Source organism: Syngnathoides biaculeatus, chromosome 11, assembly GCF_019802595.1.
Source record: "Syngnathoides biaculeatus isolate LvHL_M chromosome 11, ASM1980259v1, whole genome shotgun sequence".
Taxonomy (NCBI): Eukaryota; Metazoa; Chordata; class Actinopteri; order Syngnathiformes; family Syngnathidae; genus Syngnathoides; species Syngnathoides biaculeatus.
Genome location: NC_084650.1, coordinates 3,210,967 through 3,238,961, shown reverse-complemented (window position 1 = coordinate 3,238,961; position 27,995 = coordinate 3,210,967). Strand labels below are relative to the sequence as shown.

The following is a 27,995-nucleotide window of genomic DNA, read 5'->3' as shown; positions in this document are numbered from 1 at the left end:
ATTTTTGGGGGAATTTATTTGATAAAATCCAACACCAAGAACAGACATGTCATTTAAAATTTAAATGATGAAACATTTAAAAGTAGAATAGTGGCAACAACAGCCTGAACCGTGTGCTTATGTTACATGACACAACTGAGAACGTGCCTGGTATGTTAACACATTAAGAGTTATTCCGATAACTATACCATAAATAATATAGTAAGACGTTTACCTAAACAATTCGAGTCACTCCAAATACCTGGCTAAAATCCAATGAAATCTTCATCCTTGGTGTCACTTCTAAACAAGTCTGCCAACTCCAGAGGTAGACGACGTGCCGCTTACATCAGATTCATTGTCGGTTGCAGTTACAACTCGCCTATTCCAGCCTTTCTGAATCCCGACATGATGGTTTTGGTTGTCATGAAAGCCCATACTTTGTGGAGCCATCCAATGACTTCCCGAAAAGTTGCATGGCAGATTCAGCCGGAAGCTGTGCTCTCCATCCGTCACTGCTCCCACACCGACAGGGGTTGGGAACCTATGGCTCGCGAGCCATACCTGGCTCCTTTGGTGGTTGCATATGGGTCGCGGAGCCCTCATAACGACATACTGTACATGCGATTTCTCTCAGGTGGGCAATGCCAATGACGCAGAGGAGGTTTGTCCTAGCGGGGTTGCCGTAGTTTGGGGCGGCAGGCAACAGAAATGACGGAGAGACAGTTTGTCCTAGTAAGGTTGGTGTAGTCCACAGGCTTAGGGTCAAACGCCGATCGTGTCGGAACAACTACATAATTATGGAAACACTTTTGACAAAGGTCACTCAAAGAAAAAAATCTGAGTACCACCGAAGTTTTCAACAAGAATGGACAGTTTTTGTGGAGCAGGAGGGTTCTGCTGTGTGTCAACATTCACAGATGGGGACTATGCCAAAGCATTCGTCCTCGATCTCAATAAACATTTTGCCAACTTCACATAAAAAACAAGATAATCAAACGAAAAAAGATATGCCTTTGTTGGAAAGAACTGTTCACCATCATGACGGCAAATAAAATTGAATTACATTTACGATAAACGGACGGTAGTCTCAACGGCTGCATGAAGCTTAATCTAACGACGTATGAAGCACCACAAGTCACATTCACGGTAAGAAGTACTTTTGTCATCATTGGTTAGCAATATCATAACAATGATATTTAAAATAATCTGCAGAATATAATTTTCTCTTCAATAGCATTTTTGTTCAGTCCTTCTCACTTGTTATAAGACCTAGACCTAGAGCACTGTCTTACGGTTGTCAGTGGGAAAATAACCGATAAGCGAATCAGAAAATGGATGGATGGATGTAATGTGTTAATAATTTCACATTTAAATCACTCTGGAAAATAAATCGTACCCTGGGCCAAACTATGAAAAAAACTGCGACATAGTCTGAAAAATATGACATATATTTTTCATCATATTTAAACAAAAGAAATTTTATCTCACCAGAAGCATAGTCCCTGTACACACACCCTCTATAGACATTTTATTAGGCCCAGTTTGGGACCCCTACAGGGACTAATAAGATTCAATACAAGGATTGATAAATTAGATTTAGGGGTTAAATTGGACTTACTACTTTAGGGAGTCTTGAGTCACTGATTCTGTCGCAGTTAGCTGGTAGTGTGGGTTCAATTCCCACACAATGATGGTGTAAATATAGGTGAGAAGAGTTGTTTGTCTCCATATGTCCATTGTGATTGACTAGCGACCAGTCCAGAATGTTACACCGCCTTTTGCTCCAGCTGCCTCATGACACTCAATGGGAAAAGTGGAATAAAAATAGAAGGAATTGATGTTTATTAGCTAAGTGGTGGTGGTGGTGGTTGTGTTCGTTGCAGGTTCTCCACATCGGTCTTACTGCGTTTTGGTAGCGATGTCTGGTCGTGAGCCTTGCGAATGTGTCGGTAGAGATCTCCCGACTGCGTGTAACTGCGGTAGCAGTAGCGGCACTCATAGGGGCGCTCTCTCGTGTGCACGATGGCGTGGCGTCTTAACGTGTACGCGCATGAGAACGTTTTGCCACAGACGCAGCAGGTCGGGACATCCTCCACAGTGCCTCCTGTAGTGTCTTGGAAGTCTGTTAAAAAGGGTGCCTGGTCCGAGTGTTGCTGTGTCGTGGACGGTGGAGAAATGAACGTAGCAGCCAGTGAAGAAGCGGATGATGGGGAGAGAGCAAAGGTGTAGTCAGAAGTTATTTGGCGGGAGGAGAGTGTGTTCAGCTCCTCATCGTGGATGTCATCTTCGAAGTCCTCGTCTACTTCAATCACTGACTTGCTCGCTTTGCATTCCCTTTTTTCCTCCTCCTGTTCCTCATCAGAAATAACAATAGCCTCCACTTTGACTTTCGAAGTGTCACCGTTATCGTCCACACTCGGTAATCTTATAAGAGGGTGAGCTCTTCCTATGGTCTCCATCTCAGGGGCACCCACAATTTGAGGAGTCTGAGGCGTGGAGTTCTGGCCTCCACATCGGAGTGAGCTGGGGCTCTGGTTTTGAAATTGGGAATGTGAATGGGAAAGTGTCAACTCCTTTTGTGCATGCACCACCATGACTGTGTGTTGCTCTCCCCCTGTTGTACCTTTGCGATCACAGTCTGAAGTTCCTATTCGAGTTTCCTTGTCATGGGCCAGTTGGTGTCCTGATGAGGTGTAGAATTCTGATTGGTGACCAACCACTGGTGGACAGCTAGCGTGGACATCTGAAACCAGGGAAGATGAGGAAGGCTGCTGGCTGGTACTGTGACGAAGAAGACAAATTTGATTATGAGAAAATAACAGCATATCTTATTAAAAGATAGGTCATGATGCCTTTTTAGAAGTCAGACTTTACAAAAGTTCTCACAGAATTCTCAGTTCATGAAAAAAAATGTTTTGTCTTAAAACTCCCAGTCGTGGTCGTGTCTTTTGCCTAAGCCTTAAACACTATCTGAATCAATGTCCTAAATTATTTGTTCCATTGTTCACATCTTATTAATTGGAGACTCTAAATTGCCCCTTGATGTGATTGTGAGCGCGACTATTGTCTGTCTCCATGTGCCCTGCGATTAGCTGGCAACCAGCTCAGGGTGTACCCCGCCTCCTGCTTTTTGACAGCTGGGATACGCTCCTTCACTCCTGCGACCCTTGTGAGGATAAGCGGCAAAGAAAATGGATGGATGTTAACATCTTCCAAAGTCTTATTCTGTTGGTTTCATAGTGTTTGTCTTGGCTGCGCTATTTCCAGATTGTGTAAGTGGATTTTATTTTTTCCCCCCATCAGATTTCAAGCTTTATGTTCTGCCCTGTCAACTTAATGTGCCCAGAGACTTCAGAATCATTCGTGCTAGCTACAGCGGCGGCCAATAGTTTTGAGAATGACAAATATACATTTTCACAAAATATACATCTTAATCCTTTATGATGACAATTTGAATGTAGTCCAGAATATTATGAAAGGTGATCAAATGTATTGAAATTGATTGCAAAATCCCTTTATATCATGAAAATGAATTTAACACCCCCCACACAAAGGGCTTTACAGGTAAGGATATTGGTGCTAGTTAGATTCTGACTAAATCAGCCATTTGTCAGTTCGTCAAGACCTTCAAAGAGAGAGATTTTAAATTCGCGTCAGGGGGCAGCCATAATTACTGTCATGATCCTGCCGCTCCAGCCCGGGCTGTGTGGGTGTCCGCGATTGCTCTGATTGGGAGGTGCACACCTGCGCCTCATGCAGCCTGATTATGCTATGTATTTATATGACCCCGATGACAACTGGCCGGCGCCAGTTCGTTGATCTTCATGTCCCGTTCGTGTGCTCCGGTATCCCTGATCGAACCTGTGTGTACCAACCTTCGCCCGTTCTCTGACCAACCGTGTAAGCCTGACTCCTTTGATACTTCTGCCTGCCTTGATCGTTCTCCTGTGTACCGACTCCTGCCTGCCCGCTCACCTGCTTTCTTCGCCCGACGTCCCAACTACCGCTGCTGCACCTGACTGCCTGCTCGATCCCCGACCTCGGCATATAATAAACGTTCCTCCTTGAACTACCTTGCATCGTCCGAGTCCTGCATTTGGGTCCTACTCTCGTTCCGATGGGGCGTGACAATTACGTGGGTATTTTTCCGTCCTGTGATTGGCAGTTCAGTGGGGGGAACTTTTGAACGGTAGACTATCAAAACGTGTCTGTAGCTATCTACACACAATACAGTTAAGAATCAGGATCTGTGGTGACTGTTTTTTTTTTTTTGTAATCCATTGTCATGATTGGCTAAATACTGACTAGAATACTTTTGAATTGAGAAGAAATTATGATTTCTATAACTGATATGATCGTGGCAGCATTAAGAGGTTGATTAGATCAGCTGAGTTCCTGGATTCCCCAATACAGCACCACCAAATGTACACAGTGCCACTGTAAATGTCAGCTTTACAGGTGCCATGTCTGACATGCAGGTGACAGTCAATCATCAATCCGTTTTCTATAGCATCCTTAATGTCATAGTCGAAATGAAGGCAACCCCCGGCTGACTTTGGGCGAGAGGCAGGGTCAATCAGGACTGGTTACCAGCTGCAGGTCACATAAAGATCAACAAACATTTGAATTCTTAATCATGCCTGTGGACAAATTAGTCATCGATAAACATACCATCCATGTTTTTGGAATGTGTGGGTAGCCAAGGAACAAATCATCCCAACAGATTGAACCTAGAACCTCAGTACTGTGTAGCAACTTTGATAACCGTGATCAGTTATAGTTAAGTGATTTACAGCCTCAGACTGGCACCACCATTTTTTTTTCCATGAGACATCCAATGGCGGTGGCATGCTTTCACTTTTTTTTTTTTAATTTCCCCCAAAATGAGCTAAGCGCCTTTTCGAACAGTCTCTTGTCGAGATTTCAATTTCAACCAATACTTCTACCTGTATGTCTCAGTTGTGCTGCATGGACTGCAGAGAGCTGAGGCATCACCGTGACTGGTTATGCTCATTCTGTTGGAACCTCCTGATTCTTGGGTAGACTGTCCCACAGCGGGTCCTTGCACCAAGTCTCCACGGGGTAACAGAGAAGAGGCATCCATACCAGGCTGCGTGGTGTCAGCGAGATCAGGACTTGGGGGAGTCTTAACTTGTGCTTCCGATGAACCCCCATCAACCCTGTACTCAGACTTGACAGACTCCAATGTACTCTGTCCTGCTGTGACGCACACAGATGAGAGGGATGTTGTCATGGCAATGGAATTCAAGTGATCTGCTGCCATGGTTACCACAGACTCAGGTCCACCATCCCCCTCATCCCGGCTCAGTGTTTCTATTGGCTTCCTTGTCCCAGTGTTCTCCTCAGAGCGAGTGCTATCCGCCTCAGCCAGAGGGCCTCGTCTTTGGAGTCTCCTTTTGCACACCCTCACCACCTCGTTCATGTGCAGGAAGCTAGCCGCTGCTAATATATCCTCCACCGGTGGAGACTTCTCCAGTTGAAGCACCCCTTCATAAACAAAGTCCAGGAGCAGGCTGAAGGCGGCTGCCGTGACAATGTCACTGTCAAGTGTGACAAAGCCGTTGGAAGAGTTTGCACTGGTGCTAGCGAGAGAATCAGAGTAAAACATGTGGAAGAAAGGTGAGCAGGAGGCCAGAACAGCACGATGAGCCTGGAAACAGGATGATCCCACCAGGACGGTGCAGTCACACAGGAAGCCACGCTGCCGCTGGGAGCACAGAGCTGACAGCAGCTGCTGAGAATGCTGAGGAAACTCCATGATCTGAAGAACAAAGAGGATGAATATGAAGATTAGAATATACAGTTTTGAATTACACAGTCACTCATACATTTCATACAGTATTGTACGTGCAGTTTGTAATAATCAGTCTGTCTCATTTTGCTATATATCCAATAACCTTCACACTTACACAGTATGATGATGTACACTTCTACACTAACATGAACTGAACACCCTATAAGGACCTGATCTTGGGAACTGGAGCCTCTTCCAGCTGAATTTAGGCAAGAGGTGGGTTCACTGCCGATTGGTCACCAGCCAATCTCAGGGCACATATATAATAGAGAGATACTGTATAAAGTCTACACATAACATTGGAAAAATCAGGTTTTTGTGATACATGAAACGAGACAAAGATCACTTGAAAACACTTAAACCTTTACTGTGACCTATAACTCAATTGGGAAAAAAAATTGAGAGTGGCTGCAGTAGAGACCAAGAAAATTATTTCATATGAAGTATGGAACAGTCTGGTGAAGTAATTGGGATGCAGGCTTGATGCAAGTATTATGGGTTATGTCACCAAATATTAAATGTCCGTCATGTCACATGAATTTAATATTTGTTCCAATACTGTTCACTTGAAAAGTGAGTAGGTTCAAAGAAAGGGTACTCTGTTCTGAGTTATTTAACACATCTAGATGTAAATACCATGAAATAAAAGCTGGAATTCTGAACTTTTGTCTCATTTTCATTTTTGATCTGAAACCCAATTGTCTTCTGTATACAACAAAAACAAAATAATTGACCTTGCTGTTCCTATAGTTTTGGAGCAGACTGTTTGGTGTTGTACTGGTGATGACAAATTTTTTGTTTGCAGCAAACATAACTTTTGAAACCAAGGCGAAAGAGTTCAGTGTTGGTTTCAGAGTACAACAACACATTTTACCACATGCAGGTGTTTTCAGAAAATGTAGCCAGGCTGAAATGTATTTCTTTTTTTTAAAAAAAGCTCTCAATCTTGCCAGACTACCCAGAGCCCAGAGATATGAAGAAAATGGGAGATTGTTATCACACATACTTAACAACCAGTACTAGACGTTTTTACGAAATTACTTCCGGAATGGATTAATTTCGTAATTTGTGGTACCAATGTACTTTGGAATTTCCTTTGTACCAATCTCCTTATACATCTCAATAATGATAGCTTTCTGATGCTGAGGAAGCTGTCTGCTTATCTATATAGATTTCACATCTTGCACGTCTTATAAGGAATAATTCCTATATACACAAATGTCTTGTTCTTGTTGCTATGATGTTCCTTGTTCTCTGTTTTCTTTTCTGTATGTCGTACCATGGCAGCACCAACCGCTGGAGAAAAATTCCTTGTGTGTTCTACACACTTGGCCATTAACGATGATTCTCATTCTGTATAAGAAGGCGTTTACGCCTCTACAACCACAATTATTAAACTTAGTTTTACATTTTTTTTCCACCTTAAATTGAGCTATTCAGGTTGTACGTCACATTAGGGGTGGAAAAGGTTTTCAAATGATCTTGGATTGATTTAAAAAACAAAACAAAACCGGGACATGGACAACTGTCAGTTGACTGTTCGGCTCGAGACCACGTTTCCATGGTAACATGTCCTAATCAACGATAACCCTAACGCTAACGCAGAGCATGAGTGAGCAAAACAACATAAGAAATGTAACCAGATGATTGCGACGCAAGCAAGTCTTAAAGCAACACGTGTAGCATAAAACAACAACAACCTTATTTTGGCTAACAATTCAGTTAGCCGTCCACATCCCTCCAACACTTGCTTCCATAATGCCCAAACTCTACTTGGATACCAGATTAGCTTTTGCAGTCTGTTCTAAATGCCAATACAATAACGAAGCATATTGTCTTACCTGCAGCGACTGTATTTCCTCCACGACAAACCGCAAGACAGTAATCCTCTGAAACACCCTCTGTCAGCTCCAATTCCACCGGAAGTGCGAGAATGTTGAGAGAATCATGTGACAACGTTCCTGTGGCCACGTGATCACTCTCCAAACAAACCAGTCAATGGCGGGCCTCCTATTCGAGTCTGACAGAGGAGGAGGAAGAAGAAAGACAGGGAGACGTGGTCGCGAAGAGGTGAGTAATGTGGAAGAGGTAGTATTGTAAAAGTACTCACTATTTAGGGTTACAGGTGATTGTGCCAAAAAGACGGGTCACAGAGGCATTACAGTATTGTGTCGTCATTCAAGTTAAACGTTTAAAAGATGTTTTTGACATTCTAGTAATGAAGTTACATTTTCTTTCGAATATATTCATTTTATTTAGTTTTGAGTTCTGCAAGTAATTGTGATAAATCGTGATTATTCACAATTCTTAAATGGGATTAAGCATAAGAGCTGAGCCTTCTGTGTGGTCATGCCAATGACGTGGAATAAAAACTAAATTGCGCATTCTGGTCAATAGGCTCTGACTTCCGATCAGGGCAAAAGCATGGTAAACAAACATACATTGTTATGGAAAACGATGTGATAAATCTAAATACTTGGGATGTTTTGGATCCCTAGAGACATGAATATAATGTAAACATTTACAGCATGCCCAGGAAGGTTTAGAAGATACATTGACACATACATAAATAATAGGAGGTCCAGACCTCAATAATATTCCCCATGCCAAACATGTCAACTGCCATGCCCACCTCTTGTCTTAGGGTAGCAGGCATTTCGATATATTCCACAAATTACAAGGAATTTTCCGGACACTTTTTGTACAAGAGGATGAACAATCTCGGAAATGTAATCAATAAATTCCGCACACATATCCACACTGTTAACTGTTCCTGCTCCGGTTGCCTGACCATGATCGGGAGACGCAGGGGAGACGTCTTCTCCTGGGCCGAGGTTGTCCTCCTCGAGGTGAACTCCCTTCTCGCGTTGCACCTCTGAAGCTCAATGGCAGGAGTAGTAATAACACGGCGCATCGATTCGCTGTTATAGTCGCTTTATTGGCTCTTAGCACACAGCACACATGTGCAATCCGTCTCACATACACATCAACACACTTCCACTCATTTATAGAGCTCGTGCACGTGATGTTAGCATTTTCACAGCACCTTATTGCCGGTCAAACAGAGCTGCTCGACATTGTGGGAGACATTGAGTCGAATATTCCCAATGGCTGAGATCTGTTATGCTGTTGGTTGTCAGACAAGACAGATATTCAAAGAGATCATTCTATGGAATACCAGCTGAAAAGAGCAGAAAAGATCAATGGATTTCAGCAATTAAACGAGATGGAAGGTGCCCAACCAAATACACATGCCTGTCTATCGATCACTTCATTTCAGGTAGGAATTATTCTTCTCAATCTCAAATTACCAAGAAGTATTTATAATACCAATTTGACTCATTTGAGAACAATGCTGATTAAAAAAAATGAGCTTTACGGAGGTTAACGTGTGTCTGCAGTACGCTTCCGTGTATGGCGGAGACGACTCCCTGTCCCACGTTTTTTCCCCAGTCATAGTTAATGAATGCTAGTTTGTGTAAAACCAGGGGTCATTCATTTAAATATTGGTGTTTGTATTGAAAAAAATATGAATCGGTCCATCACTATGATTTATTCCTGATTGAGAACAGATACAGCAACAAAGTATTTGTATGCATCCAGACTTTTATCCGCTTTCAAACTTTTTTGTGTAAATCTCGACCAATAACTCACCAGATACAAGTGTAGATCCAGTTGTCCGAGACAAGCAGAAGCGAATTAACGGTCCAATTTCATATTGGCGAAAACATCAACTTCGGCATTCAATATGGGTAATTTTTCAACGTACCTTCATTTATTATCCCCTTCTAAATGTTTCACGGTATTGGACAAAACTCTGGATGTCGTACTACAAGACGCATTTTTGTTTCGTCTTAATGGAATTAACTTGCAAAAATGCTTTGTTAGACCGGCAATATGGTGATGTCATGTGATTTTATAACGTGGGTGCATGAGCTCTATACATATATTGAGATACGTTTGTAACATTATTTATATTCAACACTATACGACCTGCAATACATAATAATAGTGATAAACTGATTCTGAAATGTATATGAGTGACTGTGATATACAAGAATTGTGATCAGACTGTGACATATGCCTGTGATACTGAAATATCAGTGACTGTAATACAAAATAATTGTGATGAAGCTGTGATATATGCCTGTGATACTGAATATATATTATCAGTGACAGAACCCTCTTATACACCTAGATCTAAACTCCAAACACATTCATCTGCACGGTATTGATATATTTTCCACATTCATAATTATAATAATTAATTATGAAGGTTAAACTGAAACACACTTACAACGAAAAAGTTACCTCTTTGCGACCGCCTGCACGATTTTGACAGCCAACAGTGCAACAAGAATTAACCGTATTGACACCAAAAAAGCTAAACCCAACATATTCCAATTAAATTCGATGTTATTATGCTTCACAATGTACAATTGTAAGGATGTCAAAGGATGTCAACTAATACCCAAAGCAATGTTTTGCCCTGACCGGAAGTTGAAGCCGAATTACCACGTGAAATGGGTCTGTGCGCAGTCTAGTTTTTATTCTATGTCATTTGGTCATGCCAAGACTGTTCATTAACCGGAAGTGTCATGTAACGCAACAAAGTTCTTTTCTTTTTTTGAAACAAGAACAAAACAACAACTTCATAAATTGAATTGTTGACAAACAGATTCCACTGGACCTGAGAATTCAAATAGACCAAAGAAGTGTATGTAACACCACTGTTTGGACTTTTGCCCACTGCCCAAATATTTACAGGCCCAGTATCCGTTACATGGCATTCTGGAGCAAAAGAACAATATAACCTATTTTAAATCAAAACTTCTCACCCCGACCAGGACAGAGATGTGAGGTTGTCTAAATCTATGTCATATGCTCTTCGCCATGGAGCCAACCACATGGGTCTACCCTTAAGTTCGGGTGAGTTAAAAACAGCTTCTCCTCTCTCTGTAGTGCATAGCCAAAAATAGATAAACCTTGACAACTCAAAAAGTAGAGTGCATTTACTCTAAGTGGTTTGCATGTGGATAGAAATTATTAGAAGCACACCAGATTTTAGTTCTTGTTTACATGCAACGAACCACTTTTCATTTTGGGGATTTGTAGGGAGATGGACAGGGCATGATCAGTATTATTCACAACTCATTCAAATGAACAAAACATTTGAGAGAATGTACTGAATTGTTCCTTTTCAGTTTAGTTGAAGTGAGCTGTGAGCCCATGGCGCTCAAGAAAGGTCCCTGCAAACAACTGTGATGGTGGTTCAGTGTGTGCAGGGTAGGACTCCGTCAGCGTGCGCAAAAACAGTGGTCTGCCAAAATGTTATGTGAAACCGGACCATGATGCAAAAAAATATTGTGGACTGCTGCCATAGAGAACTGCACCAAAGTGGCTGTTCGTACGGGGCATGGGAGGCCTGCAATTCTTTAGAAGTTGTCCTGCCTTACTTTGTGGCCTCATGGTTGAGTCATTGCTGTTCTCTTGGGCTAAGCTTTGTAGGCCTGCTGCTCCTCAGAATGATCTCCCCGTCCCATTTTTTTCCTCCATGTGAGGATAATGACTCACCCTCTGGTTCACTGGAATCCTCCAAATTGAAATGGCTTTTGGAATGCTTGGCAAATTGACAGGTGTCAATTGATGTATTTCTCGACTGTTCTGGAATTTCTTTGCCTCGTATCATTTTGTTGATGCTTTTTTTTAGATCTTTTGTCTGACTTTATCTTGTCTGGACGGGCTTTGTTTTAAGTGATTTCTTTATTGAACACACCAAAGTCCGTTGTGTGTACCACTACCCCATCAGTGACCCATTTTCTTTTCACGGGATTATGTATCACTATTATTCAACTCATTATAATGAGCAAAACATTTTTAAAACAGTCCAATGTGTTCCTCAAAAATCTGCACAGACAAACTAGTGATTAGTAGATCTGCTGTGATGTGTCCCAAGTCATGGTAACTCTTCATAGATGGTTACCTCTTTGTGGAGGACATCCTTGCTCACCCGCAATTCCACTCGTACAAACTGGATGACGTTGAGAGAGTTGTAGCCACGAATGATAAGCAGCGTTTTAAGATCCGTGCTCACCCAGAAGACGGCCGCATGCAGATTCGAGCCAATCAGGGACATACATTGCAGGTACACGCTTCAGTCGAGCTCAATCCTCAACCCATTAAAGTCCTATACATATTTGATTTCAGAGTCTCTTAATACCATTTGGATGTTTTGTGCCAGGTAAAAGATTTGGAGCTGAAGCCAGTTCTGGCTGGGTCTCCAGACTGTCCTGCTGAGGCTGTTCATGGATCTTACATGCACAACTGGAGCTCCATCCAGCAGCATGGCCTGAGCCGCATGAGGAGGACGCACATCCATCTGGCCCCAGGCTTGCCACAGGAAAATGGCGTAATCAGTGGTATGCTCATGTTTACTGTGTGCTTTCATCAGAAGACACTCGCTTTTAGATTACAGCATCTTTTTGTGGATTTCTGCCAGGTATGAGAAGAGACTGTGATCTAGTTATATTTATTGACGTACCCAAAGCTCTTGCTGGTAAGACTGAACACAGTTGACTGATGTCCAGTCCAGGTCTGGTAACTAAAAAGGCTCACTAGGCTGAATGTGACTTGGCAGATGGTATTGAGTTCTTCTGGTCAGAGAACCGTGTTTTGCTGACAACAGGAAACTTCGAGGGAAAACTACCCCCGGTGTACTTCAGCCGAGCCATTCGGCTCAAGCCTACAAGTAAGTTATTCATCATGTGGATCAATTGAGTGTTTTTTTCATCCTAAAGGTGTTCAGATGGATCATTCCTTTTTAGGGAGCATTCTGCCACTGTGATGCCAGCAAAAGATTGAGCAACAATTGATCTAAAGATCAACAAGTCTATCCCACCATCCATTTGCTATGCCGCATATTCAAGTCTTTGGTGAGCTGGAGCCTATTGTAGCTCACTTTGGGCAAAAGGCAGGTGACACCGGGACATTCACACATATGGGCAAAGTGAGTCTTCAGTTATTTAATAACCATATTTTGGGAATGTGGGAGGAATTTGGAGGACCCATCCAAGCAGGGGAAGAACACGGAAAGGCCGGCGCTAAAATTTTAACCCCAAACCTCAGAACACTGGGGCACAGTTGCTCTCAGCAAACAGCAAATGTTGGGAAGTCTTGGGAGTGGCTATTTCTAACGATTGTTCACGTTTTCGTTACAAGTGCTTTTGAGCTTTTATAATGCCTTGAAAACTGGGTGTGAGTACAAGTGAGGATGAGAAACAATTTATTTTATTAAAAGGGCAAATAATAAGCATTTGGTGTTGCCATCTATTTTTTTCTTCCGGAATTCATCTGCTCTTTGTGTTGAGAACCTAACAATGAGGTAAATGTGCTACACATTGGTCACTGATTATTTGGTGTGTGTAATTTTTAACTTTGTTTTATCTTTGATCTTTTGACATTTGCCACACGGGTACGAGTCTTATCAACACGGTTTTCTGCCCAATAGTGGTCCCAAAAAATCCAGATCCTTTGGTGTGTTTGAGTCCTAGAGCGCCTCGTGTCCGCCTGTCAGCTTGTGGAAGAGCTCCTCGTTGAGCTTGTCGCTCTTGTCGCGACTTCGGGTCGACATGAAGATGTAGCCGCCAATGAACTCATGAACAATTTTGCAGTCGGCCGTCACGCAGCTGAAGGCAATGTTGATGTTCCCCTCAAACTCAATGGCCACCTGTGATACAGTATGTTTGAAATTACACAAACAATGGCAATTACCTTTTTGCAGAATGTATGAGTAAAAACTAAGTTTCTTTTGGCTTGTCCCTTTCGGGGTCGCCACAGCGTGTCATCTCAGATGAACGCACATATGTTTGGCACAATTTTTACGCAGGATGCCCTTCCTGACGCAACCCTTCTCAGGGAGTGGAGGCCCCAGTGGGATCCGAACCCACAACCCCTGGTTTACCAAACCTTACTCCACTAATTTATGTAACTCCCTCCTTTGACAAAATGTTGGTGTGTATTCGTAAATTTTAATTTTTGCTTTGATGGACTAACATACAGAGATGTCTTAAGATATGAGTTTAATTTTTGCGTGACTACATTTGTTGGTCAAAAGACTCAAATCATCTTTCTTTGAATGGAAGTTAAAGGCTTTCCAAAAAACAAAAATTGCAATATGTGTTTTGCAAAAACTATTAATAATCAGTCATAACTTACTTTACAAAAACACAGTAATTACAACATTAAATAGATTCGAAACAACAACAATTGTTGCCATATTTTTTGAGCTAATTCAATGGACATCTTGCTACTCATTCTGGGGTGACCATCAAAGTCACTTAGGGCTCTATAACAAATACATGAGTCATTTTCACAAAGGATAAAAAATATATTACGCCTATAATTAAAATTGTTAGCATGAAGCGAAACTGTGTTGATTAAAGCAATTGAATGATGTTTAGTTTGACAAAATTTGACCCGTCAGCCATTTAAAAAGCTTGAAGTGTTTTTTTTTTTTTTTTTTTTTTTTTTTAGGATTTTTTTACTATGGGCCATATGGTCCCAGCAAAAGCAATTTATTTTCTTTATTGCCAAAAACAATTATCTCAGGTTTGTTGTGGCTTAGTTGAAGGACATTTTGGCTCATCCAGTGATTTTGTTATTACTGTATTATAATTATTATATTATAGGGTTACTAGAGCCTCTGGAGTCAAGATGAGAAAATGTGCACTAGGCCAGATATGATAGGGAACACCCACACTTCAGGGTTTCTCCACCCAGAAAACACACATGGCCAAAAGGTGAGCAAATGGTAAAATTACGCCGGCAGCAAATGGGCTCAGTTTGAAAAGTGTGGAGATGTGTACCATTTATTACTTCAGCATATGGGAAAAGATGCACATCTGTCAAGATGCTGCTTGTGGTCGAGTTGGTAGCGTTCACTGCCACCATACAGTACTCACACAGCAACTTTCTCCTCGCAATTCAAAGTTAAAAAATGTAAAAAAAGGTCTAAACAATAGCTTGTATCTTGAAAAAAAAATCATTGGACAGGTCACTCATATCTCAAGACACTGGAGAAGAGTAAGAACAAGAGCAGACTCATTTCCTCGCTGTTTTGATTGACTTTAAAGCTGATAGATTGGGTCAAGTTCTTCCATACAGCTAAATAAACCATTGTTACAGTAAACTGTGAGGTGGGATTCTATTGGTAGTTTAATTAGCAACAACACATCGCTCATGAGTGGAAAATAGATTGAAACCCATCTCAAAGCGCAGTATATGAGAAACTCACCTGTCGAATGTCCCAGTTGACATTCCACTGCTTCATGTTGTTGTAACGCCAAGTCTTCACCACATCACCCACACCCAGGTCTATGCGGATCAGACGGTTTGGAGCGATACCTAGCACTTCATCTTTACGGCTTCCTTTGAACCTGTTAGACAACAAAAAATATTTGTTTCCTATTCATTCTGACCCTAACCTTAAGCCGTCCTTGGAAATGTAGGGTATTATGACAGTACTCCCTTAATTTAATGAGTGAACTTGTAAAAGATTGAAAACAAATGTTAGACGGGACCTGACTACGACATATGACAGGCCAAAGTCGGGCAGGGCTTGCCAGATCTGCAGGAAGCGAGACACCGCATCGACCACCGAGAGCTGAGCCACATTCTGGTAGGCGTCCAGGATACGAGGAGTCAGCTGTGTGGTCACACAAACTCAGAATGTCAAGATGTTTGACATTTGTATTACTGTGAAAGTGAAGTCTTTTAGGTCTTGTCTTATGAACACTGATCAGATAACGTCACTGGGCAAATTGATGTTCTGTGTTTCATCCCGTCTTGCTGTTTTCCCACCTGTTTGATTTTGTACTTCTTATGGTAGCGGGGTGAAACCAAACTGTGGGTGTTTATGCTTTCATCCGTAGCAGTTGCATTGCCATGAGAACTTGAGCTGGTAGTTTGCATTGCCAAGAAGGAGCGAATGTTGCGTATCTCACTGTGGAAGCTGCTGTCTGCCAGGGTCTTGCCTTTGGAGGCCAGGCGACATGCAGCCATCCACCGTGCATACTGCTCCTCCTATAGGACAAAGACAGGGATGATTGAGAGATATCCTTGTCAAAATGTTGAAACAGGGAGATGTGTATGGTTTGGTCTTACGTTTTCACAGCGGAGATAAACTTCATTCATGCCCTCAGGAGCTGGTATCAGCAGCCTGATGAGGAACTTCTGAGCTGCCATATTGACATCTGGTGCCACTTCACAGCCTGCGTATCAAAGTAAAGTAAATCATTTGTGCCATGCCGTGCTAAGAATGTGGTTCGAAGGCCAACAATGATATAATCAAAATTAACTACACAATGAATGTTTACGTGGTCTTCGGCATAAACTGAAATGCTATGGAAACACTTTTTTTGTTTCTGTGTCAAAATCCCTCTTCATGCAACAATACAGTTTTGTACCTTTGAGGTTAATCTTTTGAATAGGCTCTCCGATGCTCTCGTCTTTGCTCTTGAAATAGCAGATGGAAGTGTCCTGGAACTTGAACCAGTACTGCTTGTATCCCTTCAGAGTCAACTTCTTTGGCCTGAATCACATTACGGTATAACATGTTGTAAAACCATGTGGGCTAAAAAGGCTTACAAACATGTACTGTAGCTCTGTTTTTTCTCTAATCTAGTAGGAAATATTTTCAGGGAGATGTGCTTCACATTAAACTGTATTTGGGGTTCACCATTTGCATTAAAAAAAAAAAAAAACTTTCTATCCTGCTCTAAATTGCCTGTGAATATTCTCCTCCATTTTGGTTCTGGTTGTCTTGGATTACCAGACTATCAACACAGCCACTTTTGGCCTTCAGATGCATGTACCAGTATTGTTCTTAAAAACGAATGGAATAGTAACTGTGATTTCACCCAAAGTGTTGCCACACAAAAACCAGAGCTTCCCTCACTCGTCTGTGTGCGTGATGAACTGAAGAAGCCTGTTTTTTTGAAAGGTGAAACAGCTCCTAAGACAACCAGAACAGTCCAGTTAAAATTGATTCAATGCAATAACATGCCACCAGAGGGCACTAATATCCTGTCTAAACGGGAATTGATTTCAAGGAACTATGTTGAAGTTATCGGGACAAAGAAACATTTTGCACTGCCGGAACAGGTCACGAAGGAGCCTGGATTGTTAGTGTAATTTCGCAATGTCATAGCAGCACGTGATTGTAAATAAAAATATAAACTTATGTTTTCAAGTATTAATAAAAGCGATTATAAACATTTCTGAGGGGTGGGGGCGGCATCAGTTATTTGATTGTCTAGCTATTGGGGTTATCCCCATGAATAGCAGTGGATTACTGCATTAGGATTAGGTTAGAAATAGTTTATTTCGTTTGTATCAATGTGTACCTGACAATCTTCAGGTAATCATTAAGTTCAGGTGCGGTCATATTATCCTGCAGAAAAAGAAAAGGAAATGTTTCGGTTGTATGGTGGTCTTGTCCAAGTTCTTGAAATGCTCAGAAGGCTGATGATATTGACTGAAAGACAGCGATATCCACTCATGGTTTCTGACCAGCATCTCGGAGGCAGAACTGCCCTCGCCCTCCATTTTAACTTCCAATGACTGAAGCGCTGACTCAAGGTCGTCCATGGCAGCGGCCGAATTCCTCGTCTGAGGCTCTGACTCTGACACTTTGCTGATGTGGTACTGCAAGTTAATTTTAGATGCATACAAGGTTGTAATTAAAACAACAACAGCATCCTGTTGACACTGCATGACACGGATTGTTCAAAACAGGGAGATTATTATTCTGGTTCTCCTATATTTCTTTTTGCATTCTGTACTTTACCTGCAAAGCTCCAAAGAGCATCATCTCCTCCTCTGTGCAGTCAATATCCTCCAACAGGATGGCCCAGCGAGCCTGCTCATACAGCTGGGTAAGACGCACCACATCGTACTGAAAATATACAAACATCTTTCTTGAGCATGAATTCTGAGAGAGGGAAAGGACAGATGAAACGCCAGCACACACAAATCTACAGTTTGCGCGTACTCTAACAACAACACAGACAGACTGACACACCTTGGGTTCTATATCATAGAAGGAAAAATATTTGAAGCGAAGCCACAGTCGGTCATTTTCTTGGATGCCCTGCTGCATGAGACAACGGGACGAATCCAACCACCTGAGGGAAAGTATTATTATGTCATTATACGGTTACATGCACTTATCTGATCTACTATATATTTATATGCTTGAGTCAAACATTTTCATAAAAAAACGTTAACTTTCTGAATACATTTACAAATTGAGATCTATTCTGCAGTCACATCATTTTACGACATATTCCGTTAATGAGTTCAACATACGGTACAAGCACGCGTGTGTGGTAAGCGTACCTGCCGTGGATGTGGGCCTTGTCCACCACGCTGACAGGCCGGTACTGCTTGCTTATGACTTCAGGGGCAGGGGGAGGCTGAGGGACTGACAGCATCTTGTAGATGGCTTCCAACAGAGGCGAGCCAGCAAAATGAGCTGGCATGCCGTTGTACAAAGTGGGCCGGGATGCTGCGTATCAGGGGTAGTGGGAAAACGGAGTCGATAGTGTACAGTTTTGCAGTACATTCAGACAATAAAGAAACAATCTTCTTTGTATTTTTTTAAACTATTCACTGAAATATTTTTTTAAAAGACTGATATGCTCTAATTTGCATTCTACCCCAATAGTTGGCAACGACTTTAGGATGTGAATGGAAACATTAAGAAACATCAAATATGGATGTTGCATGAGATTGTAACGCGGCACCTTGTGAAGGAAGGATGGGACAAAATTGGACAGGACAAGGACAGGAAAAGAACCATCCAGGACAAGGGTCATGAACCTGGCTATAGAACTGAAGTGTGGTGGGACTGACTAAATGAATTACAGAAGTCTATAAAACCAAAGTATAAGTGGGGGGCAATCACTGCATGGTCCAACACCCAACCCACACCCAATGAAAGAGTCCTGGCGTTGTGTGCCTATTGATACAGGCAAGTGAATTGACACATTTACATCCACAAAGGCTCACAGAAATGTCCTACAATTGCTGTGCCTCCACTGCGGAGGCGAAGGACCCCACCCAATCGATCAAGGACAAGACGAGGTCCAGAGGCTTACCTGAGAGCAAACCAGTGGATAGGACACGTCCCGTGCCAAGGGAGCCAGGGTGGTCCGCTGGCCTTTCCTGAGGCACAGGCCACACGGCGGGTGGTGCATAGACACAATGCCCCCCCCCCCCCCACCCACCCACCACACACACAAATTCCACTCCCAAGAGAGCAGGATGGCCCTGCAACGCACAGGACCCGCGATGCACCCAGTCCCCACCCAGTCTGAGGACGGGAGTATGTCCTTTAATTATTGGAAAGGAGGCCAGATGGGGGCACTCGACAAGAGAACAATTAGGAGGAGCTGCTGCGGGGCATGAAAAGGGAGCCCCAATGCCAAGCAGTCCTCCAACACTGCCTCTTGCAGCACATTTGACCCTGTCAACCGTCATACAAATGACATGTACTCCAATATGATATCTTATCTTCATACCTCAATTGCCTCTTTTAATTTTTCCAAACACTGAACAATTAAGCCAAGTGGTGTTTTTAATAAAGAGGGGTGTACCTGAGGAAAGGGGCACCGCAGTCAGATCAAAAATCTCCTCTGCTGAATTCTTCTCCTTCTTCTTTTTTTTCTCTTCTACAGGTCGAAGGAGTGAGAGCTCCTCTGGATGGCGGATGTCTGGGGAGATCAAATCCACTCAAATGTTATATTTAATTCATACCTTCATTTGGCACTGTGTGAAAACATGTCAGTGAGTGATGACTGTCAAGTCACATTGTGGTCATTTCACTTGACATGTACATGTAGCCACAAAGAATAAACAAACAGGAAAAAAAAGTTACTTGAGTCAACTATGACAGAAAAGCAGTGAAAACAGTATTTACCCCCAAAATGTTCAGTTTCTTAACATTTTTTTTAAAGGAATGATATATGATAGCTTGGCTTGAGCAAAGTTTACGACGAGGATGTCTTAAACCAGCTGCCGCGGTTGTACCTTTTTAATCAATGGCACTGTAATAAATATGCAATATTTCAACATATTAATTTGATTCCATCCATTTTCTGAGCTGCTTATCCTCACAATGGTCCCGGGAGTGCTGGAGCCTATGTCAGCTGTCAAGCTGGCAGGAAGCAGGGTACACCCTAAACCGGTTGCCAGCCAATCGCAAGGCACATTGAGACAAACAGCCAGATTCACAATCACACCTAAGGGCAATTTAGAGTGTCCAATTAATGTTGCATATTTTGGAGATGTGGAAGGAAACCAGAGTGCCCGGAGAAAACCCATGCAGGTACGAGAGAACATGCAAACTCCACACAGGCGGGGCCAGGATTGAACCCTGGTCCTCAGAACTGTGAGACCACTGCACTAACCAGTTGCCCTACCATGCCCATTCCATTTCATTCTATTCCAATTCCGCTTTACTAGTACCACCACTATCACATAGCAATTCAAGCAAAGCAAAGCAAATTTATTTGTATACCGCATTTCATACATGAGGTAACTAATGTGCTTTACATGTACTTTACTTTAAAGGCATTTGAAAACAAAGAGATAAAACATTTAAAACGGCATCAAAACAATAAAAATGAAAAAATATTAAAAAAAGACAATTAAAACCACATACAGTGCAAGTAATATGATCAAAAAGTAAATATATTCTAAAAAAAACAGAGAAAAAAGAAGTTTTCAACCTGGATTTAAAAACATTCACACTTGGGGCTGTCTCGCCTCTGTTGGCAATTTATTCCATTTGTGTGCAGCATAATAGCTAAATGCTGCTTCACCATGTTTGCGTTGGACTCTGCACTCCACTATTTGACCTGAGTCAGTCGATCTCAGAGCTCTACTGGGTTTGTATTCCAGAAGCATTTCTTTCATGTATTCAGGAAATCATTTAGTGATTTATAGACCAGATTTGAATAACACGGCAACACATGGAAGCTGAAATCCGACTGGACATAAAAATCCAACATTCATATACACTGGAAGTAGTGCAGACAGGAGAAACAATAAAAAAGAAAGAGAATTGACAGTTGGGAATAAATTAATTTCAGTGAAAAAATATTACATTCTAGGAATGCCGCTGCATGAAATTTTAACCTCTAAACTGTGGTACAGTGATATAAGGGAATCAGAATTAGACAGGGATAAATGAATAAACACTTGAGGCAAATTAGGGCACCCATGTCTGGGGTAGCAGTCGTGTGTTTGACTGAATCAGAAGGTTATGTGTTCAGCTTCCATTGATGTCAACTTGGACTTTACACTATGCATATATATTGCTATTTAACATTTAGTCAATTGCCTGTGAAAAATCGCAACTGATTTTTCACTTGTTTGTCAGCTCACAAGGGAAGTCGGGTGCAACTGCAAAGCTGTTCTGTTATGCTAGCAGTGCCTCTGACTGTGACCAGCCAATTTATTCATTTTGGTCTCTATCATCACAACCTCTGTGCTGCAATGGTAGCGCATCTCACTCCAGTTCAGAGGGTTATGAATTCAAGACACCTCAGGGTCATTGCAAATAGGTAGATGACAAGATGCAGAGCTAGGGCGTTGCAACCAGGCAGGTTGTCAACGTTTTGTAATGGCACCATATAGTGAATCCACTGAAAGACCACACAAAACATAATTTTCATTTTCACTTGTTGGCAGCACTGCATAACGAAGCTGCTGAATTCCACTTGTCAACAAAAGTCGCGATCCTTGCCCGCATGGTATGAGCCAGTTATCACAAACTAATACTGAAAATGTTTTTAGCAGTGGTGTGTCCTTTTCGGCTGGCCTAAATACAATTAAAATGACGGGCCTTCAATTTCAACGTAATTAAATTATTAAGTATTTATAGAGTGACTAAAATGTATATCATATAATCTGCGATTGGCTGGTGAACAGTTCAGGGTGTACCACGCCTCTTGTGTCCAGTTAGATGGGATAGGTCGGACCCCAGTCTGTCTGGTGGCCGTCCAGACCACCCCAAGCAAGGCGCTTGGAGCAAGAGGCAGCGGCTGCTGCTGGTCAAGCACCGCTAAGGCATGGACGAGAGGTGGCGGCGGCTGCTGCTGCTGCTGGTCGAGCAATGCCGAGGTATTGGTGAGAGGTGATAGGTGCTGATGCTGCTGGTTGAGCACCACCGAGGCGTGGGCGAGAGGTGGCGGCGGCTGCTGCTGGTGCTGGTTGAGCACTGTTGAGGTATGGGCGAGAGGTGGCTGTTGCTGGTTGAGCATCAACGAAGCATGGGCGAGAGGTGACGGCTGCTGCGTTGGTACTCTCAAGGCATGAGCGTGAGGTGGCAGCTGCTGCTGGTCGAGCATTGACTCATCGGCTGCTGCTTGGGCACAGCAAAGCCAAGGGGGAGTGGCGGCGGCTGCTGCTCGGGCACCACGGAGGCATGGGCGAGAAGCGACTGCATGTCAGGCACCGCCGAAGCAGGAGCAAGAGGCGGATCTACGACAGGCACTGCCGAGACAGGAGCAAGAGGGGGCTGCAGGTCAGGCATCCCCGAGGCAGGAGCAAGAGTCAGCTGTGGGTCAGGCACCACTGAGGCAGGAGCAAGAGGTGGCTTGGGGTCATGCACCGCTGAGACATGAGCGCAATCAAGGCTTGGTAGGAGTAGATACAAGTGGGAAAGAGTGCACAGGGACTTAGGAAGGTACACTTGGATACATGGGTAGTATGGAACGAGTTGACGCAAGGGCGATTTTGCTTGGTCTGGCTTGGGTGGAGTGAAGCGGGAGCCATAAAGCTGAGCTCTACTTGGACGTCTCCACTGGCCACCACGTGGGCGTCCCAGATAAATGGCCAAAGGGGTGCCCCAAAATAGTTAAGGCTTATGCCCACGGGGGCAAGAGAGGGGTAGAGGTGACACAAATCGACTTGGCCTAAGAATAGAAAGGGAAAAAAACATCTTTTGAGTCAGAATCAGGCAAGTGGTCATTTAACGTCAAGGGCCTTCTCAAAATCAGAAAAATCCGAGTCTAAAAAAACGTGGCGTTGAACGGGTGTGGAGGATAATCATAAAACGTAGGGGGTGCAGGTGAAAAGAAAAGAGCGGACATAAAGACAGAACCCACTCGTAGAGGGAACACTTGGTCGGAAGGCTGAGTGCGCTGGGAGGCAGACTGGCGGTGTGACCGGCAACACCGCTTTTTTCCCCACCGGGTGCTGTTCTGGCCAGTTTGTTCTGTTACGTTCATAGGACATGGGGCAGGACCAGGACTCCGAGGCAGTGACTTGATTTTCGAGGGAACTTTAATCAGGCAGAGGTCATAGATAGGTAAGCAGTCCAACAAAGGCAAAAGCACAAAAACACGTGGCAAAAGGCAAGGTCCAAAAACATGAAAGATGAGGTCCGATAACTATGAGGAAAAAACAAGACTTAATTGGACCACATTCTAGTAGCACAGGAAAGCTGGGCCATGGCATTGAGGCAAATACACTCCAAGAAGCTCTTGTACTTCGGGAGACTAATGCAGTATCACACAATGGACTGGCAACTAGTAACACCACACATGAGGCTTAAATATCTGGCATAATTAATAGCAATGAAGCGTGGGTGAGGAGCTGCTATCGGAGGCAACCGTGTACACGGTAGTGACCTGGCCACACCCCTGGCAATGATTATTGTACAGGTGTCCCATTGGCTGACCACAATAAAAGACCACTGTGTACAATTTTATCACACAGCATATTGCCACATATGTCTCAAGTTCTGAGGGAGCGTGTAATTGGCATGCTGACCACAGACCACAGTCATCTCCCCTTAATGTTCCTGTACAAAGCATTTCTCACATTAATTTCTATAATTCACACAGTGAATCACACATTGCACTGAATAAAACCTCCCATATTTGCGATAATAAGTAGAAAAAAAACAGATGCACATCTATACTGAATTAAGTCCCTCATTAGTCTCCTACAAGACCTCATCCAAATCAGAATCAGAATCATCTTTATTACTCAAGTATGTCAAAAGCACACAAGGAATTTGACTCCGGTAGTTGGAGCTTCTCTGGTACAGCAACAGACAAAAAGACATAAAAACAGTCATTGAGCAAGCAGTAAAAGGTCACCAGTAAGGTGCTAATACCGCTTAATTTTTTTTTTTTTACAAAGATGCAGAGTCCTCTTGCAATTAACCATTAATAAGCAGTTTGAAATATCTAATGGTGGTGGCACCGTGCCGCAACTGGTGAGATTGTTGGCCTCACAATTCTGAGGACCAGGGTTCAGATCTCAGCGCCGTCTTTGTTGAGCTAGCATGTTCTCCCCGTGCGTACGCTGGTTTTCTCCAGGCACTCTGGTTTCTTCCCACATCTAAAAAATGTTGATTTTAATTGCCCTTTGGTGTGATTGTGACCGTGACTGTTGTTTGTCTGTCTGTGGCCTGCGATCGGCTAGCATCCGATGATGTGGAAATATGTTGACTTTATATAAGGATACTGCATCAAATAAAAATGTAAAAGAAAGTACCACACTCACTGAGCAGTGTGCAGATACCCATCACAGTCTGGAAGACAGGGTTGGAGAAGCAGGCACATAGCCTCAGGGTGACGCCGTTGGGCAGGCCTAACTTTAAGGGCTTATGCTGGGGCAGGAAGAGCAAACGAGCATCGGCGTGAATGCCATATTTCTCCAGAGTCCAGGATGTCCGCAGCAGCCATCGCTGCTTCTGCTCCCACCACAGTGCGTGGTCTGACCAGTCACGCTGGATTTCTGTAGGGGACAGAAACACACACACAATGAAGGTTGAACAGTCCTTTTGGACCTGTAGTTCACTTACTGTATGTACTTTAGAAATGATATCATCGGTCAGTGCCATCGTATTGATGGCCTATAATACCATGCAAAAGTTTTGTTTTGAATCTAACCATTACATTCAAACTGTTTTTGTTGCTACATGTTGCCAAAGGAATAGAAACTGCATGTCAGTTGTCTTTTGTGGAAAACTCAGACGACTGCAGAGGAAAACATGAAAGGCTCTGTCACAATAACCATGAATTAAAAAAAAAGAAGAGTAGAAGCACTTTCCCTTGAGATACATACTGAAATTGAAAATTTTCCTATATAATAAATGTTAAACTATTGCAAGGAGTTTTTTCTTTTCGTTACCAATCACCCTTTTTTCCTTGACTTCTGATTTCAGAAATGGTTATTCATCTAGCAGGGCTATCAAACAAATTTTTGTCGCGGGCTACATTGTAATTACGGTTCCCTCAGAGGGCCATTATGGTGCCGCAATATCCCAACGTTAATCATTAATATGAAAATGTTAAATTTCGGGATAGATTTGAACAACAATCATGAAAGTTGCCGCACAATTCGCTTCCCCAGGCCACATAAAATCACGTGGCGAGCCGGATCTAGGACCTGGGCCTTTAGTTTGACACCTGTGATATACAGTATTTGTTATGTCTATGCAATAATATGAAGTGATATTTCTCTGGTTTCACAGTCAAAACAACGGCCTTAGGAAAACCGTAACTACAACATGGCCCGTGGCTAAAATTTTGACACTCCTGCAAAGGCTCTGCACAAATTCATATGTCAAAACATTAATCTACTAATTAGTTTATCGTTAGGTGTCCAGTCAGTGAATTTCTGGTATCCATGCATCTGAGACAAAGAGAAAGACTGTGACTCACGTGTCTTCTCCACCAGTTTGAGGATGACGCCTCCCACGTGGAGCTCAGAGGTCACGCTGAGGCCGACAGGTGGGGCGTCAGGCCCCAGGTCCTCAACTGAGATGGACAAGTCCCACGCTGCCATGCTAAATGACAGACGGCTTACTAGGAATCACGTGCTTTCCTGGCAGTAAATGCCATGCTCCAATAATAACGGCAGCCAGGACAAGTGCTGCCGCACTATGATTGTCTGCTGTATCCCAGTACAACACGCCTAAGTGCTTCCAGATGTGTACCGATCTGATTTGGGTGTGGTGGCATTAGTGTGTTTCGTCCTAACCCTAACCAACACTAATCCTTCATTTACCAATCCTAAACCTCCTTAACCCTCACCTCAACCTTAAACCTAAAAATAACAAGCTTAGTTGTTTTTATTTAGTACAAACATGATACACATTCGTAATGGTCATCCCACTACATCCGCACACACGTCCCACCATGTAAGATCCAATCATTTTGCAGCAGCACCTGTCTTGTCAGGAACGGATGTGGGATTTATAATAATGCATGACAGATATTTTCGAAATGTATCACATGGAATGCATCCATTTTCAAGCATGGGATATTGTTTATAGGGTTAGGATAAGGTTGAATTACACCAACGATGATTCGGCTAAAGATGTTTGAGCACACTTTAACGCTCAGTCTCACATGATACACACACTTGATGTGTAAGCCTGTCCAATGTGACAAGCACTTCCTATTCTGCCTTAATCGCCAGGGAAACACACTTCCGCTTTTTTTTTAAAACACCAAAGGCGAAAATTCATTCAATGCCAATACGGTCCTCTGCATGTGAATATATGAAACCACATGCACATACATTAAGTGTATGTTTTTGTCTCTAGATTTAAAATTCTGATGACCCATTTGAGCCACTTTTGGAAGACTAAACCTTACCTCTGTTAATCTGTTTTGGAATAAAATTGAATCGAAATACAAATGGATTGTGACATTGTAACCTCCCTGATTGGATAAAAAAAGACAGTTGTGGAAACAGTTACACACGTACATTTTTCATCACTTTGCATCATTTCTTTGTCTTACTCACACATACACATTTACATGCATATATAATGACAATACCGTCAGTCTCCTCTGTTACAGCTTTTAAAAAATATGGACCAGGAAGGCAGCACCTCTTTGAGATCTGTGAAAAAAAGTCCAAACTGTCATGTAAAAGTGTGCCGAAGACGTTTCTCCTCTCTCTGGCAGGGCAGGCTGTGGTCCTTAACTGTGTCTGTGTGGTATGTTCCTTTTTTTTTCTCGTTTTGTCAGTTTCCGTCTGGCGGAAATGTACAAGAGTTGGGCCTACAACTTTTGATTGACATGCTGGTGATACATACTGTGGACTGTGGATGATATACTGAATACACGTGTACTCCATTAGCCAAAATACAGTGCCACTCTCTATTTCAATGCAATTAAACATTTGAATTCATTCTATTAAATGTTTTGGTAATATTATCATGAACAAACATACATATTTTCTATATACCTTTTATGTATTTGTTTTAAGTCTTCCAGGAATGAACCGACTTTTCTATTAAAAAAAAATCGAATTTCTGCCCCAAGAGCTGTAAAGTTTTGCTATAAACAAGCGCATAAGGTTTTTTTTTTTTTTTTTTTAACTGTTGACAACTAGTGTTTCATATTTCCCAAGGTCCTTGAAGGGATCACCAGAGAAGCACGCTTGGTCGCTTCGATTAGGACTTTTATTCATCAGGATTTGCATTTAGTAATGTGAACAAATAAACACAGTTCACATAAAACAGACACACTTTAGTGCTATTAACCGATTAAGTACGACGCCTGGCGCAACGATCTATCGAAAATGCTTCGCTGCAACTAATTCTCACCCCCGTCCCCTATAAATGTGATGGAACATTCCGCACAGCCAAACCAAAAAGGGGCACATAAGAAGTTGTTGTTGTTGAGAGGCAGAAACCAAACGTCTGCATTTGAATTTGACACCAATTTAACCTCTGTGGTGTTTGCGTAAAACCTCCCACCACTTAGTGTGACATGGCGAAACACATTCCAAACTTACTTTCACGTATGTCAGCTGGTGGGCTTGTGTCGAGTGTGGCCGCCGGTGTCAGTTTCAAGCATATTATGTTAACTCCTGGAGGTATCCAGGTGGGAAGGAGGCCAGCGACAAGTCTCGTCCGCGGCTATATTAACCCCGCGAACCTTACGACCCCCACCGCAACTCACTGGAGGTCCACCACGGGGGATTATTTTTCTGTACCGCGTAGGAAGCAAGCTACGTCGGGCATTGTCATTGGCATAGGGGCGCTGACAAGGTGTCTCCACACAGGGGCGATGGCAGCCATGAAAGTTGACCTGAACGCCCCTGAGGGCGACTGGAAAGAGATCAAGGGTGAGGTTGACTAGTGCACCTTTCAATATGTCAC

At 42.8% G+C, this 27,995-nt stretch overlaps 4 protein-coding genes across 8 annotated transcripts in view; 2 read left to right on the top strand and 2 right to left on the bottom strand.

Annotated features, from left to right (window-relative positions):
• Positions 1-2: 2 nt before the first annotated feature.
• zbtb3 (zinc finger and BTB domain containing 3) lies at positions 3-7,774 on the bottom strand. Its single transcript, XM_061836126.1, has 3 exons — positions 7,639-7,774; positions 4,929-5,764; positions 3-2,763 (listed from the first exon to the last, which is right to left on the bottom strand). The coding sequence occupies exons 2-3, from the start codon at positions 5,759-5,761 to the stop codon at positions 1,827-1,829; spliced, it is 1,770 nt and encodes a 589-aa protein (XP_061692110.1). The 5' UTR covers positions 5,762-5,764; positions 7,639-7,774; the 3' UTR covers positions 3-1,826.
• trpt1 (tRNA phosphotransferase 1) lies at positions 7,714-13,303 on the top strand. Of its 2 annotated transcripts, XM_061836131.1 has the most exons (8): positions 7,811-7,867; positions 10,645-10,726; positions 11,002-11,083; positions 11,773-11,942; positions 12,039-12,216; positions 12,297-12,353; positions 12,435-12,545; positions 12,622-13,303. In XM_061836131.1, the coding sequence occupies exons 3-8, from the start codon at positions 11,062-11,064 to the stop codon at positions 12,639-12,641; spliced, it is 558 nt and encodes a 185-aa protein (XP_061692115.1). In that variant the 5' UTR covers positions 7,811-7,867; positions 10,645-10,726; positions 11,002-11,061; the 3' UTR covers positions 12,642-13,303. The 2 variants fall into 2 exon arrangements, with proteins under 2 accessions (XP_061692114.1, XP_061692115.1); XM_061836130.1 differs by lacking the exon at positions 11,002-11,083 and having other exon boundaries at positions 7,714-7,867; positions 12,622-13,301.
• On the bottom strand, positions 13,067-27,766 carry fermt3b (FERM domain containing kindlin 3b). 2 transcript variants are annotated; one of them, XM_061836123.1, is made up of 16 exons: positions 27,629-27,760; positions 26,665-26,728; positions 25,540-25,664; positions 24,377-24,610; positions 19,453-19,569; positions 18,194-18,362; positions 17,877-17,979; positions 17,643-17,750; positions 17,366-17,500; positions 17,200-17,246; positions 16,261-16,385; positions 15,959-16,065; positions 15,656-15,877; positions 15,376-15,500; positions 15,090-15,231; positions 13,067-13,523 (listed from the first exon to the last, which is right to left on the bottom strand). In XM_061836123.1, exons 3-16 carry the CDS (start codon positions 25,661-25,663, stop codon positions 13,344-13,346), a joined length of 1,938 nt encoding a protein of 645 aa, XP_061692107.1. In that variant the 5' UTR covers position 25,664; positions 26,665-26,728; positions 27,629-27,760; the 3' UTR covers positions 13,067-13,343. The 2 variants fall into 2 exon arrangements, with proteins under 2 accessions (XP_061692107.1, XP_061692109.1); XM_061836125.1 differs by lacking the exon at positions 26,665-26,728 and having other exon boundaries at positions 27,629-27,766.
• Positions 27,376-27,995, top strand: part of macrod1 (mono-ADP ribosylhydrolase 1) — a 199,239-nt gene continuing 198,619 nt past the window's right edge. For 2 of the 3 annotated variants that reach the window (XR_009797287.1, XM_061836127.1), the window contains exon 1: positions 27,383-27,961. Coding sequence is in view for 2 of the 3 variants with exons in the window: in XM_061836127.1 (XP_061692111.1) it covers positions 27,604-27,961 (358 nt within the window). In the remaining variant the exon portion in view is untranslated. Of the gene's footprint in view, positions 27,962-27,995 lie in introns of all 3 variants that reach the window. The other variant, XM_061836128.1, reaches the window with a different exon arrangement.

What these genes read in the sequence shown, in the direction of transcription:
- zbtb3 (XM_061836126.1), bottom strand. Translation starts at nt 5,761, where the DNA reads ATGGAGTTTCCTCAGCATTCTCAGCAGCTGCTGTCAGCTCTGTGCTCC. An exon ending in AGCACAACTGAGACATACAG is followed by an intron (nt 2,764 to 4,928) that starts GTAGAAGTATTG and finishes TCTTCGTCACAG; the next exon opens with TACCAGCCAGCAGCCTTCCT.
- trpt1 (XM_061836130.1), top strand. Translation starts at nt 7,796, where the DNA reads ATGGCGGGCCTCCTATTCGAGTCTGACAGAGGAGGAGGAAGAAGAAAG. An exon ending in CGTACCCAAAGCTCTTGCTG is followed by an intron (nt 12,354 to 12,434) that starts GTAAGACTGAAC and finishes GTGACTTGGCAG; the next exon opens with ATGGTATTGAGTTCTTCTGG. An exon ending in CATTCGGCTCAAGCCTACAA is followed by an intron (nt 12,546 to 12,621) that starts GTAAGTTATTCA and finishes ATTCCTTTTTAG; the next exon opens with GGAGCATTCTGCCACTGTGA.
- fermt3b (XM_061836125.1), bottom strand. Translation starts at nt 25,663, where the DNA reads ATGGCAGCGTGGGACTTGTCCATCTCAGTTGAGGACCTGGGGCCTGAC. An exon ending in TCTATGATATAGAACCCAAG is followed by an intron (nt 17,751 to 17,876) that starts GTGTGTCAGTCT and finishes GTATATTTTCAG; the next exon opens with TACGATGTGGTGCGTCTTAC. An exon ending in TTTATCTCCGCTGTGAAAAC is followed by an intron (nt 15,878 to 15,958) that starts GTAAGACCAAAC and finishes TTTGTCCTATAG; the next exon opens with GAGGAGCAGTATGCACGGTG.